This window comes from Vicugna pacos, chromosome 6 (genome assembly GCF_048564905.1).
Source record: "Vicugna pacos chromosome 6, VicPac4, whole genome shotgun sequence".
Taxonomy (NCBI): domain Eukaryota; kingdom Metazoa; phylum Chordata; class Mammalia; order Artiodactyla; family Camelidae; genus Vicugna; species Vicugna pacos.
Window position 1 is genome coordinate 20,333,116 of NC_132992.1, and position 19,107 is coordinate 20,352,222.

General features: G+C 32.8%; 2 protein-coding genes across 2 annotated transcripts in view; both read right to left on the minus strand.

Annotated features, from left to right (window-relative positions):
• Nucleotides 1–1,259, minus strand: part of SORD (sorbitol dehydrogenase) — a 74,627-nt gene extending 73,368 nt beyond the window's left edge. The window contains exon 1 of the mRNA XM_072962534.1: nucleotides 1,189–1,259. Within this exon, the coding sequence (XP_072818635.1) occupies nucleotides 1,189–1,212 (24 nt within the window). The 5' untranslated portion in view covers nucleotides 1,213–1,259. The remainder of the gene's footprint in view (nucleotides 1–1,188) is intronic.
• TERB2 (telomere repeat binding bouquet formation protein 2) lies at nucleotides 708–19,107 on the minus strand. The gene is made up of 7 exons (XM_006201734.3): nucleotides 19,036–19,107; nucleotides 18,852–18,933; nucleotides 17,961–18,100; nucleotides 15,039–15,100; nucleotides 11,796–11,881; nucleotides 6,396–6,484; nucleotides 708–1,257 (listed from the first exon to the last, which is right to left on the minus strand). Exons 1-7 carry the CDS (start codon nucleotides 19,097–19,099, stop codon nucleotides 1,115–1,117), a joined length of 666 nt encoding a protein of 221 aa, XP_006201796.1. The 5' UTR covers nucleotides 19,100–19,107; the 3' UTR covers nucleotides 708–1,114.

Sequence of the window (19,107 nt, forward strand, 5' to 3'; positions counted from 1 at the left end):
TCCTAAGAGAAAGGCCAAGACCCATATACATCCAAATGATCCAAACACTAAAAAAGGTACATTTTCTTTAGAAAATTCTACAACTGGTATGCACTTCGTAGGAGAAAGTACAGTTTTAACAAAATGATAGCGTCACAGATAATATGCCATTTATAAACCTCAAAAATGTAACAAACTCACCAGATTCTATACAGCATGACTGTATGAATAAAGATAAGAAGCTGCCTACTTGAAATCACTGAATCTCAGTACTATTTCAGCTTATTTAAAAAGCCAGTCATTTTCATTTTCAAAGTTCCTGGGCCCCCTTTGTAGATCTGCTATTATATCTGACAAAGGTTACCTAGAGCATATACCATGCGGGAGAATAGGGAAGCACTGACCTGGATAATCAAGAGGGTTGTGTTCCAGTCCTGGTCTAGCCCCTCATTAGTCACTGTAGGCAAGACACGTTCTCAAGGCCTTCATTTCCTCATTTAAAACAAACAGGTTGGACTCACTCTTCCCTAAGATCCTTTCTAGCATTGTTGATTCTAAGGCGCCTTGTGGGTTCATTTCAGATGACATAACACTTGTTCACATTAAATCACTTCTGATACATTTATTATCAGAAACTATCCACATAAGAAATTTGAATTATTAAAATGTTTTGCTTTTACTTTCTTACATATTTTTCAAGTCAGAAACAGTAATTCAAAACTCAATGATCACATTCTAATTTTTTAATCAAAATATGATTACCAGAATCATAAAACTTAGCATTCACAGCATTAAACCTAGGAATATATATATATATAATTAATAGAATATTAAAGCCAAAAGAACATCTGACAAAGAGAGAAAGAGACTGAAACTTCTTATGAAGTATGCTTCAATGACAATTACTCCATAAGAACTGTACACTCAGAATTTGTGAACATAACATTACAAGCTGGGGAAAAGTCCAGCCTGTCAAAATACAGAGCCAAAATAATTTTGAATTTCCCAAAGATACATTTTGAGGAAGAAAGAGAAGAATTCTTCCCCATTTTCTCATCCCCCTGTCCCAATGTACATCTTTGTAATATTTTACAGAAAAAAAAATGCCTAGATAGAAAGAAGGACAATATTTAACTTAATATTTCCTCTTCAATTTGTTTTTTATAGCAGACATGTTAATTTCATTTTGAACATGGTATGCTAAATAACCTGAGCTTCCAGGAATGAAGTCATGTAGCTCCCCAAGAAATTTCTTCATGGCATCAATTGATATATAACCTATAGAATAAAAAATATATATATTTGAAATTCTGTCATATTATCTGCCCTCAGTGTCTTTGATGCATTAGAGTTAAGATTTCTAAAGAATGTTTTTAGAAAAGAAGTGTAAAGAAGAAATACCAGTGAGAAGATTCTCCATGAAACTTGGTAATTATCAGAAATACCCTCCTCCCTGCTTCACCACTCCCCCAGCCTTCTACCTCCTCTTAAAACACAGATACTTGATTAGCCACTTTGACTACAGAAAGTGTGATATACAGGATGGAGATGGAACATAAAAGTACCTGGACCAAAATAACTGGGAAGTGTATCTGGCTTAGAATGTAATCACTTAGACCTACCTATTCAACTAGCTACTAACCTCACAAACAACCTCTTCATCTTCACTAGTAGAGCAGGCAACACTTTCCTTCACTGCTGTAACACTGAGATAAGTCTTTAATAAAAAATTAGCTCATACAATTTTATAAGAAAAAAGCAAACAACCCAATCCAAAAATGGGCAGAGGACCTAAACAAGCAATTCTCCAGTGAAGACATACAACTGGCCACTGGCCAATAGGCACATGAAAAAAATGCTCAATGTCGCTAATTATAAAAGAAGCGCAAATCAAAACTACAATGAGTATCACTTCACACCAGTCAGAATGGCTCTCATTCAAAAGTCCATAAATGGTAAATGCTGGAGAGGCTGTGGAGAAAAGGGAACCCTCTTACACTGTTGGTGGGAACATAGTTTGGTGCAGCCATTATGGAAAACAGTATGGAGATTCCTCAAAAGACTTAAAATAGACTTACCATATGACCCAGGAATCCCGCTCCTGGACATATATCCAGAGGGAACCTTAATTCAAAAAGATGCATGCACCCCAATGTTCATAGCAGCACTATTTACAACAGCCAAGACATGGAAACAACCTAAATGTCCATCAACAGATAACTAAATAAAGAAGTTGTGGTATATTTATGCAGTGGAATACTAAATAATAAAATAATGCCATTTGCAGCAACATGGATGGCCATGGAGAATGTGATTCCAAGTGAAGTAAGCCAGAAAAAGAAAAATACCATATGATATCACTTATACATGGAACCCCCCCCCCCAAAAAAAGACAAATCTATTTACAAAACAGAAATAGACTCACAGACATAAAAAATAAGCTTATGGCTACCAGTGGAGGGGGGGAGGGATAAATTGGGAGTTCGGTATTTGCAGATACTAACTAATACGTATAAAATAGATAAAGAACAAGTTTATATTGTATAACAAAGGGAACTATAGTCAATATCTCATAGTAACTTACAGTGAAAAAGAATATGAAAATGAATATATGTATGTTCCTATATGACTGAAGCATTGTACTGTACATGAGAAACTGACACAGCATTGTAAACTGACCATACTTCAATAAAAATATATTAAGATGAGAAACAAAAGAAATAAAGGGGGGATATACTATGTTAATGGCTTGTAAAGTTCAATATTGTTAATATAAAAATTAATGGGAAAATACATGTCACTGCTAGTCAACAGAGATTATGATGTAATTCTGACATCATTAATAATCTGAAATAGATATGACTGTCAAAAAGAAAGCCTAGAATGGGGAGAGCTTAAGGACTTAATGACTTTAAGCAACACTAACTTATTGTTGCTTATCTGAGTGATAATATTTTAAGTGTAATATAAGTGCTTGTGGTTTATACTAAAATTGAAACCTAATTTAAAAGTAAATATCATATGAAAAAATTCTGATAGAGCTCAAGGATGATTGAATTTAGAACACCAACATCAACGAATATCTATGCATATAGTTTGATCATTTATAATAACAGAAATAAATTCACAATTAACAAATTAACAATGAAGCCAATCATATAAAATCGATCAGTATCTTTAAAGATATTTTAATCATAGCCATTTACTTCAGAAAATCTTTTAAAGCACTATTACTATACCCCATATGGTTCATGGTCTTTGCCTATGGCTAGATTTCTGCATAAAATAAACTAGTGCATAAAAATATTAGTGTCTAATTAATTGCACACAAACACTGTGTAAAGTTTCTAAAGATACGTGTGAGGATAGAAATTTTTAAGTAAGTACTATATTAACAAAAATATTTCTGTAAGTTATAAAAGGACATTTATGTATCAGAAATGGATTACTGTAGCAGTTTTGAAGTACTTAGGACTTTAGGCTGAAGTTGACAGACACCCAATTTAAACTAGTTTAAACAAAAGGGGAGTTTACTGGAAGGACATTGCCCTACCAACCTCACAACCAAACTGTGAAAAAGGCAGACATATTGCTGGACCTCAGAAATAACTAGAACCAACTCTCATGGTCATCTCATTGGTCTCCAGCTTTTTCTTTGCATGTTAGTTTTATATTCCTTTCTTGAGACAAGTTGGCTTTCCTTACATGGTAGAAAACATGGCAGCTGATAGCTCTCAAGTTTTACATTTTAGAACTATGATCACTTGAATAAGAATGACGTGACTTGCTGCATTCCATGTCTAGAAATCCAGAGAAAGATCTGAGATTGGCCAGCTCAAATCAGGTATTCACTCCTAAAGCAACTGTTAGGGGTAGGAGCTAGCTCATATTTTAGAAAATGACTGTTCCTATATAATCCAAATGAATTGGGAGAAAGAAAAGAGAATCCCTAGGAAAGGCCTTCTTGGTGGACAACTCCATACCAGTCTGTGGTAGCCAGCCTTCCAGATGGCTCTGAATGATCCCTGTCTGCTAGTATTCATGAATTTGTACAGTCTCCTCCCACTTTGTACTTGGGTTGGTCTATATGACCAACAGCCCTTGACAGAAGTAATAGTATGTCACTTCTGAGAATAGGACATAAAAAAAGACAGTGGCTTCTGTCTTGGGCACACTCTTTCTCCCACTTGCATTACTCACTCTGAGTAAAGCAAACACCATGTTGTGAACAGCCCTTACAGGGAAATCCACTTGGTGAGGAGTCTAAGTCTTTGGCCAAAAACCAGCAAGAACCCAAGGCCTGTCAACAACCATATGCATGAGCTTTGAAATGCATTCTCCAGTCCCAGTTATCCCTTGAAATAACTGCAGCCTGGCTGACAACTTTACTGCAACTTTATTAGAGATTTTGAGACAGGAGTATCCAACTAAGATGCTCCTGGATTCCTGGCTCTCAGAAACTATGAAATAAGAAGTGTTCATGGTTTTAACCTAAGTTTTGGGGTAATTTGTTACACAGAAATAGATAATTAATACAGTATCTATTACAACTTTCCAAACTTTAAATTATCAGAACTTTTTGGTTTGAAGACTTTTGCCTGCAAGATATTTATAATTACTAGTAATTTTTCCCCTTTTATTAACCACACATGTAGCAGTTAATCACAACTTCTTAAGATGGGCGATAACCATTGTTATCAGACTGAGGATTTAATTCTAGTCAAAAGCAAAAAATAAACAAACAAAAACCACACCCACACACACAAATTTCTTGATATTTTATGGGACATTGGCAATATCTGGAGATATTTTTGGTTGTCACAAATTAGGGGGTCATGGGGAGGAAGAGGAAGCAGAGGCTCTGGAAGGGATGCTACTAGCATCTAGTGGGTACTGGTCAGGGTTGCCCTCTCCAACAAAAAATTATCTGGCCTAAAATGCCAATAGTTCCAGGACTGAGAAACCCTGTTCTAGGGTATAGCTCCAACTTGTATTTTCTAAAGTCTAATTAGTTCTATTTTAAGAGATTTAACATTCATTGAGTTGAACCTAACCTATTTGAGGAAGAGACAGCCAAGTTATAGCCACAAAAATTGATTCCATTGCCTAAATGTAGAACTCTCATTCTCTACATTTTCAATTAACAGAAGTTGATTTTCCCAACAAGTTCTTTTTTCCTGTACAAGCAGTTGAGCATGAAAAAAAAGAAGTTCTGTCAAGTCACATCAAGATTAAAGACAAATGACTTGTGTCTTAAAAAATAAAGCTTTCTTCCAAGAAAGCGCTATTTTAAAATTTAATGTACAAATATAAAGAAAGAAAATAACTATTCAACTGAGCAAATAAAAACGTCAGAAAATTTTACTTTAGTTCTATCAATAAAATCAACAACAGATTACCAAAGGTCAAAATTATACTTTAAAGATTCTGACTAATAATCCTCAAATAATGTGGGGATTAAGAGTGCCAACTGTCCCCACAGTTGAAAATCTGCTTATAATGTATAGCTGGTCCTGGGGATTCAAGGTTTCTCCTTACCTATGGTTCTATATCCACAAATTCAACCAACCACAGATTATGTAGCACTATCGTATTTATTACTGAAAAAAAAATCCTCATGTAAGCAGACTCCCACAGTTCAAACCCATGTTGTTCAAAGGTCAACTGTACTACTTAGTTCATTGTCCTCTGCAGTCCACTATTGCTCCTAAGAATCCCAGAACTGACTTTTCTACTATCGTAGTTAGGTAGCAGTTTTCTTTGATGTCTCCAAGACTCAGCCCAAAACTACACATTAAAAGTTCTTTTTAAAGTGCTTTTCTAACACATATTTTATATTACTCAAATGATTAGAAGAAAAAAATGGCTAGACAAATTGATTAGACAGAATAGTAACATGAGAGAAGACATTTAGGAATTTGTAGGCTAGTTGCAAGAGATAGTTTTGACACTGCTAAATACAGGAAAATGATAAATATACAAATGATTTTTTAAATAAAATGTCAAAAACCTATACTTTTTAAACTGTAGTGTTTTAGAAACAATTTTTAACTCTATTTTTTAAGTTATAATGACCCTACTGAATACTACCCAGCTCAAATTATCCAAATATAACTTTCTCACCTTATCTCACTTAGCACTATCCAAATCCATGTGGTCACATTTCAGCTAGTTCTCTTGTTTGCAATGTCAGCTTCAGTTAGCTATCTTCTCTTTACTTTGGGCACTAGGAAACCCAAATACATATACAGGTCATATCTGCAGATTGATCTATTTAATGTGCGAATGATGTCTCCTATTGGCATGTATAATAAAAGGGGGCTCTTCTTGCTAGGCTAGTGCAACAGCTTTACTGTACAAAATATTCCCTTGTTTCTTCCCTACTTAGGTTGACTCTAAATTTTATTTTAAAGTACCTGTTACCATGTTGTTCACTGGATAATTCTGAAGAGGGAAGTACATCTGTTTTTCTGCAACTGGAGTCCGTATAAAACACTTTTCTGTCCTATAAAATAAAACATATAGAAAGTCATATTCATATTTGCTTTTTTGGACTTGTTTTACAAATGAGAAATTATTCCAGACAATATACACAGTAATCTAAATGCTCTTTCATCAGACTTCAGTCTTACTGTGTGGAAATGTTAACTATGAACCTCTTTAGTGCTTCTAAGTAATATAAGGGCCCATACAGATATTTTTGGTTTTCTTGGCTGCATCATAAACAAGTATTTACTGAGTAAACAGAGGCCTGGGTTTTTCCCTAAATATTCTTGAAAGCATAGTAATTTACTAACACTTTATAATTAGATCAAATATATATATACATATATATATATATATATATACACATACACACACACACATATAATCTTAAATATGCTTAAAAAAAGCAAAAAGAAAAGGCCCTATTTTAAATAATCACAGAATTTACTGTTATTTAGTGTTCAAATAATTGAAACGCTATTATCTAGTACTTACATACTTTAAAATACATTAAAAATGGTGTCTGGAAAAATCATGAGGTACACTAAGTGACTTCTGAGTTTAAAAGAAAAAGTTAAATTATTCTGAATATCACTGTAGAGTAAAATTAATTATATTGTAATTTTTAAAGAGTTAAGCAGTTTTCAACTAAAATATCTTATCTTTTAACTGTGCCAAATAACAATGTTTACTATATTTAGACTACAAATAGCCAATAGATAATACAATTGCATGAAAATAAAAACCTCAATAATAAGAAACTGGGGTCATCTTTAAATTCATTATTTTCCTAAAAAACCTAAAGTTATACAGTGATAACAAAGGCTTTATTTTCAGTTTACTAGTTAGATTTCATCAAAACTCTTTTAAAACTATGGCTTAATTAGGATGGTATCCTACAAATAAAGCAAAACAGTGTTCCCAGAAAAGTCAGGAACTAAACAAGGATACCCATTATCATCATTATTATTTATCATGGCTCTCAAATTTCTGGCCAAGCAAAAAGAGATGGGGGAGGGGAAAGAAAGAAATGGAAAAGATATCTAGTAAAATGGAAGAGTTATCTAGCAAAAAGGAAGAAGCAATTTTCATTATTAACAAATGATATGAAGAAACCATCAAAAAGAAAAATAGCAAAATAACAATAATAATCTTAGAGAAGATTTTCCTAATTATGACACAAAACTCAAAAAGGTATTAAAGAAAATATTAATAAGAATGAATACACAGAGTAAAAAATTTCTGCATGACAAAACCTAACATTTATAAAGTCAAAAGACAACCAATAGGATAAGAATTGTAATTTATTTCACAAAGAATTTATTTTCCTAAAACAAAGGGGTCTCGGCCAAATAAAATAACTCAGTCAATACAAAAACATGCAAAGGATATGAACAAACAGTTCAGAAGAGGAAATGTAAGTGGTTCTTAAACATGAAAAGACACTCAACCTCACTCATAATAAGAGAAAGTCAGACAGAAAACTAGAGTGAGATAACATTTGTTTCTATCAGATTAGTGAAGACCAAAACATATGATACACACTATGTTGGAGAAAGTATAGAAGAAAGAAGGGTGACTAACCATCCCAATTTACCCTAGACTGAGGGGTTTCCAAAGACATGGGGCTTTTCAACATTTAAACCAGGACAAACCCAAGCAAACCTCAATGGTTGGTTAGTTACCCTAGCCCAGAAAAGGCACTTACATACACAACCAGTAGAATTGTAAATTGGTTAACCTCTATGGAGGGCAATTTAACAGACTTATCAAGGATATAAAATGTACACACCTTTTGACCTAGCAATTCCCCTTCTCAGAGTTACCCTACAGATACTCACACACATGCAAAATGACATTACATGATCAATCACTGAAGCACTGTTTTTAACATCCAATTAGAAATCACCTAAAAGTCCAGTAAAATAGTTAAATTATGGTAAATCCATACAAAAAAAGTGAAAACTGTTTAAGTACTAATATGGAATGATCTCCAAGGTAAATTTTAAGAGAAAAAAGGAAAGGTGCTGAGCAATGTTTATAGAATATTACTATTTGTGAAGAAAAGGAGAAATCAAAGAATATTTATTTGAATTTGTTAGTATATGCATATACTGGAAACTGATGATATTCGTTGCCTCTGGGAGGGAAACTGGCTAGCTAGGAGACAATATATTTCATAGTATCCCCTTTTGTATATCTTGGATTTCAAATCATATGAATATATTACCTATTAAAAATAATTAAAATTTGAAAATAAAAAAATAGTAAGTGAAAAGCATGAAGTGGTAAAGAAAAGATTTTTAAAAGGCAAATGACTAGTTTGGGACTTGCCTTGTCAGGTATTAAAATACATAAAATTATATAACTTAAAAGAATATTGTACTGATAAAAAAATAGATCCACAGAGTAAGGGAATAAAACAAATAGTCTAAAAATAGATCTCCAGACACATAAAAACAACATATGACAATGGGAAATTACACATCAGTTGTAGATAGATTTATTATTTTAAAAAGCCACTGGAAATTTCCTATTTGTAGGACAAAAATAAATTTCAATCTTCACCTATTACTATACACCAAAATAAGTATCTGCAGAATTAAAAAACTATTTGATCTCTGAACGGGAAAGGAATTTTCTGAACATAAAAGCAATAGGAGAAATTATAAGGGAAAAGTGATTAACGATGTAAAAATTTAAAACATATCTCTAAGAAATATAAGCCAGACAACAAACTGAGGATATAATGTGACAAAAAAGATAATATAGCTATTATATAAAGATATCAGACAAGTTGATAAGAAAAACAGTTAAGACTCCCCAAAGAAAATGGAAAAAGGGTAAAAACAAACCACAGAAAAAGAAATGTAAAATGCTAATAAACAAGTTAAAAAGATTCAAATCTATTACTAACCAAAGAAAAATGCAAATTAAAACAAGATGCCATTTTTCATCTATTAAATTAGCACAAGACTTCTTACTAATACTCAATATACTGATGAGGATGTGGTGAGACCAACACTGTGTACTTCTGTGGGAAGCAACTAACAATAGGCCTCATGGTCTTTAAAAACATTCATATCTCAATACTGTAAATTCCATATCTGAGAATTTACATTAAGAAAATTATCTAAAAAGTAGAGAAAGATTTATTTTTAAAAAGATGTTTATGAAGGTGCCACAAGAGTAACAAGTTATAAATAATTTTTTTTAATTTTAAAGGAAGGTGGTTAAACAGACAATAAGACGAAATATCATATACAGCTATTACGAATCACAGTATCAAATAAGGTTTTTCAAAATAAAGAACTACCTGTACAATGCTAAAATCAACTCTACTTAATGTGTGTATCTGTATAATACTAGCAAGAAATGTATTAATGTTGATGGTGGATTTCTGAGTGGTGAGTTTGCTTATAATTTAAATTTTCTTTATTCTTTTCTGTATTTTCTGTTTTGACAAATTACATGCATTATACTTATGATAAAATAATTAAGAACAAGAAAAATAAACAAAGATTCATGCCATTTTCAGAAGATTTTGGAACATATGGGGAAAGTAAATGGCATACTGATTAAAAGTTTGGACTCTAGATCAGCCAGAATTGGTTTCAAATGAGCTTCACTATTTATATTAGATGAATTATTTAGGTCTCTAAAACTATTTCCTCAACTGTAAAATAAGGCAAATAGTATTTACCTATCTTATAAGGTTGTGAGAATCAAATGAAATATTGTGAACTGCTTAGCTCACAAGTGTCCTGTATTTGGCAAGTGTTCAATAACTAGTTCACCACTTAGTGCTCAATATCACTGGTAGGTAGCATGCCAACAAAATAAACCTCATGAGTAGGTTCAAAGTGTATTTTATCTATGTTCACTCTGCACCCTCTGGTGGTTCCGTAAGGAAAAAGGCTCTAGGTAGACACCTACCTTTGTCTATTTTTATTATTATTATTGTCTATTTTGTTGTTATTGGAAAGTATTGGGCATATTTTCCCTAGAGTTGTAAGCCCTCTTCGTATATTAAGGAAACTAGCCTATCTGAAATGCTTTTTCAAGTATATACTTTCTTTTGATTTTGTTTATGGTATTTTTAATGCCATGTACAAGTTTAAAATATTTTTGGTAGTCATATTATCAACCTTTCCCCTATGGTTTCTGCTTTTTGTAGGACAACCATTTCTTGAAAAAAAAACTTATATATCTGATGTCTTTCCTAGTTAAGTGAATCACTGGGAGTTACTTTTTCATTTTTATTTTTCATTCTTTTGTTATACCGTCACTTGATAACCATTCTCTCCTCTACCAATTGCTTAAGAATATCTTCATGGTCTCACCTCTTCTATTTTCATTTTTCCTCCTTTCCTTATCAGTTTCTTATCTCAAAAAGCATAATAAGTTCAAAGGAGCGCTATACATAGAAATCTCAAAGACCTATAATATGGATACTGAATCTTAGGTGGTAGAATATCTACAAGTCACAGAACCATGAAGCAATAGTTTACTAAACTTAAAATAATTAAATATATAACTTTGTTAAATCAGATAACAACTTATATCAAATTATAACAAACCAGACAGAATGTACCAAAGTGTGTAAGAAAAAATTATGCGAGAAAAACTTAAAATTGAAAAAACTATATAAATTAAACTCATTAATTTTTATATTGAAGAAAGATCATTTTTATTTCATCAGCTAAGTACCAGACTTTCGAATAGCTAATGTTCCCTATAAACATTTGAAAACCACTGAACTGGAAAATATGGAATGGACCAGGTAATGAATAAGCCTGCAACAAAGGCAGCTCTTATAGATTGGTTCTAACATAATGCCAAGTCCATGTTTGTTTTTTTAAATTTAATTTTAATTTCTTAAACCAAAGTAGCCACATTACAAACAACTGGGAAAGAAAAGGGGGAAATCACCCAGAATTTCCAATCCTAATAAAATTACTGCTAATATTTAGTTTATTTCCTTATTATTAAATACATATTCTAAAAATAATGTAACAGTGATCACAATATACATAAAATTCTTGTTTCAGTTTTTCAAGGATAGCATAGCATAATAGTTAAATGCATGGGCTATGGAATTAGACTGACTCAGTTCAAATCCTGCTTTTCCCCACTCAATTATTAAGTTTGTATGACTTCGGGGAAATTAGTTAATCTATCTAATCCTAGATCTCTTTTTCTGTAAAATGGCAATGGTGATAATGATATCAGTCTCACAAGATGACTGTGAAAATTAAATGAGATAAACACACAGTGTTCAAAGATGTCTATACTGAATTGAATATTGATGAAGTATATAAATTCAATACCTTTTGGATAATTCTTTTTTGTTATCTGTTGTTAGTTCACTGCTTTCCCTAAGGGCGTTTATTTCATTTGGTGTTACTCCATCATGCTGTGGATAGAAAAAGAAATCACACTTTAAAAAACAAGCACACCAATGATCCAATTAATGCTGGTTTTGAAAAAGCAAAAAATTAATTGGTAATATACATCAAGAATCACAAAAATATTTATACACTTAAGTCCATTCCATTTAGTTTGGTGGGAAAAACTTAAAAATTTTGTACACACACAGAATAAAAATATTATCTATTTTAGAGATAAATAAACAAACCAGGATTTTAAAAATATCGGCTATGGTTGTATTACATAGTGAAATTGACTGATTTTATTCTTTCTTTTCTTAATTGAACTACAGTTGATTTACAATGTTGCAGTAGTGTCAGTGTATAACAAAGTTATCCAGTTATGTACAAACATATATATATTATTTTTCATATTCTTTTCCATTATAGGTGACTATAAGATCCTAAATATAGTTCCCTGTGCCATATAGTAGGTCCTTATTGTATTCTCTTAATTTTTGAAAACTTGCCCAATGTGGTCATATTACTTTTTAGTTTAAAAAATATAAGGAAACCCGAAATAGTGTTAATTTAAACTTTCTTAAAATCCTTGACTTGAAAATTCTTAGGTTTCCTGCGTGTTAGAAATCAAAAATATGGAGAAAGCTGAACAAATTATGTTTCCTCTTCAAAATCAAAGTGGAGTATTTAGCTATGGAGTTACAAAAGAACTAAGTGTATATTAAGCTTGTCCAAAGGATTATGTGAAAGTGACTCAGATACTGGTACCTATCACATAATATATTTACTTAATACGCCATTAGGAAATTTCTATGTTTAGGTCGTAATAATTTAGGTCATTCCAAATAATAATAATGTTCCCCAAACTACTCTCCAGATTTACACATTATTGTCATTGAATGAAGTACTTTCTATACATATATTCTATGATTACATTATTATAATTCATTAATATTCAATATCAATCAATATTTGAAAGAACAAAATCCTTTATCATATAATCATACAATTTCTAGAGTTAATAGTCAATACAGGTATGCTCTACTAATTTTTTAGTAGAAAAAACATTGGATTGGGTTGGAGCTGAGAAAATTTGGTTCCATTTTGCTAATATCTGGCTGTGTGCAATAAGTTAGATCTTTACCTTCTTACCTGAGTTTTCTCATTTCTAAAATAGAATGATTAAATTAATTATCTTTAAGGGCCTTTTGGTATACTCAATAATTATTGTCAAATAATAACCATTCTATCACCACTCATGTCCCTGGAAACACTGTGACAAGTCAAGATTAGGTATTTGATCCTTAATACAACATAGCAAAAGATACTAAAAGAACTATTATTTTCAGATGATGACACTTGAGGAAGAAAAAAACAATTAAAGGAATATAAAATGTATAAATTAATTGCTTGGCTTCACACATATTATAAACATTTTTCTAACTTTTTATTTTGAAAAATTTCAAGCTTATCAAAAAGTTAAAGGATAATACAATGAGTACTATGTATCTTTTGCCTAGATTCACAAGTTGTTAACATTTTTGCCACCCTTCATGCCCTCTGCCTCTCATTTTTTATTTTTGTTAGACCATTTGAAAATATCTGTGGATATTAATGACATTTCACTCCTTAATCTTTAGCATGCATTTTCTAAAAAAAACCCCAAAACATTCTTTTACGTTTATAATACCACTATCACAATTAAGAAAATTAACACTAATTCAATATCACCTAATATACAGTTCATATTTGAATTTTTCCAACTGTTCTCAAAATTCTTTTTTATTCTTTTAAATTAAAAAAATCCAGCATCCAATCAAAGTTCATACATCACATTTGGTTGTTATGTCTCAATCTAGAATAGTTTTCTTGCTTTTTTTAGTTTTTTATGACATTGTTTTAAAGAGTCTAAGACAGTTGTTCCATGACATGTTCCATAATCTGGAATTGTTTGAGTATTTACTCATAATTAAGTTCAGCATTTTGAACAAGAACACTATAAGAGAATACTGTGTACTTTTTATTATATCACATCAAGCTGAACATAATGAGAAGTTATTCCAATATTGGTGATGCCAAATTTGATGTTAGTTAAGACAGTGTCTGCCAGATTGTTTTATTGTAAAGGTATATTGCTCTCCTTTGTAATTAATGAGTAATCTGTGGGGTGATAGTTTTAGATCATAGTTTTAACATCCCCATTAATGATCCTTGCCTAAACCAATTATTTTATTGGGGGCGGCAAAATGAGAATTTTCTATTGTATCATCCTTTCTAAATTTATTAGCTTTTCTTCTGAAAGGAAATTTTCCCTTATCTCATCTTTTCTACATTTATTAGCTCTTCTTCTGAAAGGAAATTTTCCCTTATCCCATCTTTTCTTTCCTTCCTTTCCTCCTTCCATCACATCTTCCTTCCTGCCCTCCATCCTTTTCTCTTTTCCATGTTTCTTCCTCCCTTCCTTCCTCTGTTCTTCCTTTTTTTCTTTCTTTATGCTTTTGGAATATCCCTTACAGAATCAGGACTTTCAAAATTTTAATGTATTATAATCCATTACTGGCATTATTCTTTTTTTCCCAACAGCTAGTAATTTATTCCTTTTGTTTAGGTTTAAAAAAACATAGATTTTTGTTTTTTAAGCTATTTTTATTGTGAACCATCTATAGTAAGTTCTGTACATACACTCTCATCTCATTGCCATCATTCTTTTTGATGCTAAAATTATCCCTTTTGGCTGTGCATAAAGATTTTGAAGTAAGTCAAAAGAATAGGCAAATTTGAGGCAGGATGGCAAAAGCCAAAAATTTTTCAGTATTGCAAACATTTATTAAGGGGTATTATTCATAACGTTTAACAAATGGCACAACACAGGAATTAATCAGAATCTACACTGGCAGTAAAGAACTAGTAAATACTGAGTATCTATTAGTCCCTTAATATTACTGAGAGAAGGAAATTTTCAAATTTTTAATGTGAATAATTGTACTTATTCAAAAATATCTCAATTTTACTTGTACTAGGATAAAAACAAGGTCAAACTAGATAATGTTCAATAAAAGCACGTCCTTTAAATCCCTTTGAATCATTGGTGCTAACGTGTAACAAGTACACATTTTTAAGATTACATTGCTTTCAAAATTTTTTAAAACTGTAGATTCTAATTGAGTACCTTAATTTACTTACCTTTTCCATCAGAAAATGTTGGCCTTGTTCCCAAATAAAACTACCAATTTTTCTTCTTATTTCTGTAATAAAAACAAATCCAGTACTATTTTTTTGAAGTAACTTTGTAGAATTTTCTAATTGCTTGAGGCTTGAAATCTCTAGGTCAGCATTATTTCACTTGAATCAAAATTACCTGAAATACTTGTTTAAAATGCAGATTCTTACTGAACTAGATCATTGAGGAGAAGCTCAGGAACTTGCATTTCTAACAAACTCTCCAGATAATTCCAATGCATTATGAGAACCATTGTTGCAAACTTTTTCTGCTATAATATATATATCTCCATCAGATGTCAGTGTTTTTAGGCCCAGCATTAATAAAGAAGGTAATTTTACAGTCAAAATGAAAGGTATAAAATCCCCAAATTTGTAGAGCAGAGATCCTTAAGAATTCAATAACTTACTTTGCTAAAAGAAGGTTGGATGACCAACATGTCTAGTGTGCATAGTAGTGCTGGAATTCTACAATGCTCAGCATGACAAAGGACTATGTGGTCATCTTAAATCAATTATCTCAATAGTTTACAGTAGTCCACTCAAGGACAAAGAGTCAACATTCCTTTAGACCTAAACTGTCCAATACAGTACCCACTAGAGTAGGCACATGTGGGTACCATACTGAAATATGTGGCTGGGCCAAATTGAGATGTGCTGTGTTTAAAATAAACCCTAGATTTCAAATTTAGTATCAAAAAGAGAATGTAAAATATTTCAATAATTTTTATACTGATTTTATATTAAAATATTTTATATATGTCAGGTTAAATAAAGTATATTTTAAAAATTATTTTCATCTATTTCTTTTTATTATTTTTAATGTAGCTACTAGAAAATTTAAAATTAGTATATGGCTTACAGTTGCCCCTCACACTTCTACTAGACAATTCTGGCCTAGATAGATAATTATACCTTTTATTTTTTAAAAGGAGCATGTTTTCATTTAAAACAGATTTAAAATTTTAAATACATTTTAATGTAAGATGCTAAACTCAAAGAGTTAATAGAAGTGATAACTTAAAATCAGATCAGATAGTCATTCCACAATATAAGCTCCCTGAAGATGGGTATTCATTAGTTCAGTTTTTGAGTAAATCAATTCTATCCAGTCATTTATTTGCATAATCACTTAGAACAATTTATTGTTGTAAGTTATAACTAGGTCTCGGCAGGACATCAACTATGGAAGGAACCCAATCTTTGGGGTTTCTAAAGCTCTTCTATAGAAATATTTTCCAATTTTTTTTTAATACTCTGCTCACTGGGAATTTGTACTATCTTCAATCTGTCTTACTAGAGATGGACACATACCCACCAAGAAACACATAAAAACCATCAACGGATGACTGGATAAACAAGATGTGGTATATTTATACAATGCAAATCAAAACTACAATGAGGTATCACCTCACACCAGTCAGAATGGCCGTCATTCAAAAGTCCAAAAATGACAAATGCTGGAGAGGCTGTGGAGAAAAGGCAACCCTCCTACACTGCTGGTGGGAATGCAGTTTGGTGCAGCCACTGTGGGAAACAGTATGGAGATTCCTCAAAAGACTAGGAATAGACTTACCATGTGACCCAGGAATCCCGCTCCTGGGCTTATATCCAGAAGGAACCCTACTTCAGGATGACACCTGCACCCCAATGTTCATAGCAGCACTATTTACAATAGCCAAGACATGGAAACAGCCTAAATGTCCATCAACATATGACTGGATAAAGAAGATGTGATATATTTATACAATGAAATACTACTCAGCCATAAAAACCGACAACATAATGCCATTTGCAGCAACATGGATGCTCCTGGAGAATATCATTCTAAGTGAAGTAAGCCAGAAAGAGAAAGAAAAATACCATATGAGATCGCTCATATGTGGAATCTAAACAAACAAACAAAGCATAAATACAAAACAGAAACAGACTCATAGACATAGAATACAAACTTGTGGTTACCAAGGGGGCGGAGGGTGGGAAGGGATAGATGGGATTTCAAAATTGTAGAATAGATAAACAAGATTATACTGTATAGCACAGGGAAATATATACAAGATCTTATTGTAGCTCACAGAGAAAAAAATGTGACAATGAATATATATATGTTCATGTATAACTGAAAAATTGTGCTCTACACTGGAATTTGACACAACATTGTAAAATGATTATAAATCAATAAAAAATGTTTAAAAAAAAAGAAACACTGGATAATAATGCAAGACCTACAAAAATGGAATATTTAAAGTTAGCCCATAAAAGACAGGAGTTGGACAGAAAAGGATAAGAAAGGGTGTTCCAAGAAGGGAAAACTAAAAGAACTAATCTCAGAAGCAATTTACTTGCCCTTTACTTCACAAGGTTGCTGAAATAATTAATATGAAAGTGCTTTCAATAATATAAAGAACAATATAAACACATGGGTTTATTATCACATTGAATCTTGAAATATCAGAAAAAAATCCAGAAAAATAATAAGATTCAAAACTAGCAAAGCACATTTATTGCATACTCACAGGTCAGCCTACTTAATATATTATCTCATTTTATCCTCAAAAGAACTCGAGAGAAATTGCTAGGTCACAAAATTAGTAAATGTTGGACGGTGAACAATGTGAGGACAAGATCTGTGTCTATCTTATTCACCACTTAATCTCTAGTACCTGGGTTGAAACATGGCACACAGTAGCAGCTCCGTGAATGCATGAATGAACAATAAACAAAGCTAGTATACACACCCAAGGAAATGTGATCTGAAGTCTATGCATTTCCACTTACATTAATTGATACAAAACAAAAATCTCTGACTGAAAACAAAGATCAGTAAAGTTGGGTAATACAGCTAAATTTGGCCATCTAGGGATTAGATGAAAGATCTTCACTAACCTTTTTGCAGGCATGCAGGAGGAAGAATGAAATGACCTAAAGCCACCGAGTTTTTTATTTCAGCATTAGCTACTGCAGAGAGATAGTAGGCATGAAAAACTGTAGCATTATCTTCTATGTAATCGAGACTCTGATATATTCTAGGAGAAAGGAAGGAAATATTTTAGGTTATGAAATGAACAAGAATGTATTCAACCTTTCAAAAGAAATAAATGAGTGGAAGCAGGTAGAATTATCTGTAGGTATTCAGGAGACTGGCGCAGTGAGGAGGGGCAGCCAGGAAAGTGATCAGACTTCTGTTTTGTAAACACAATGGGACAGCAATGCGAAGGTGGATCACAGGTAGACTGGAGGCAGAACATCCTCTCAGAAAGTTACTGTGATAGGAAATGAGGTAACTTAGAGTGTATACTAAGGTGGTGGCAGTAAGAACAAAGAACATTTACAGGGGTACAATCCGTGGTGTTTGGCCATGGATTAATTAATGGATTCATGGGTGTAGGAGTTATTATTCAAAAGGAACTACCAAGGTTTTATGAGGGGCAATCAGGAAATTTGATTTAACCATATTGAATATGAGGGCCCTCCAAGGCGCCACATGAATGTGGGAGAGGCAGTTGGAAACACACACAACTGGAACTCAGGAAGAGACTCGAGGGCTAGGTAGAAGACCATGCCACTGAGACAGAAAGGAGAGAGAAAAGTTACCTATTCCACATCCGCCCCCTAACCCCGCCGCCGCCGCCATCCCGCCCCAAGCACGTCTAGGACTGAAAAAGTGGCGTTTCCAGTCTCTTCCTATTATTAGTATTTATTGGTGCATTTTAACTTCTGTCTTCAACTCCTGGCTCAACATGACCCAAATGGCACTGCCAGGTGGGCTTCAGGTACCTCAGCGTGTCCGGGTGTGACGCATCGCAGCTGAACAAGAAGTCGGCGTCCCTCGGGTCACTGATCGTCCCCCCTTCAGCCACTGCGGAGGCAAAGGCACAAAGTGAGCCTAGTAAGTACCCTGGAGCCAAGGTACCAGTGGGAGGTGTACCACATCACCCACACCTTCCACTTAGCTTCCTACCCCAGAACTGCCTCAGGTCGCGGCTGACGCTGCGGCAGAACCAACCCCGCTGCCCTTGAAACATGGCGCCGC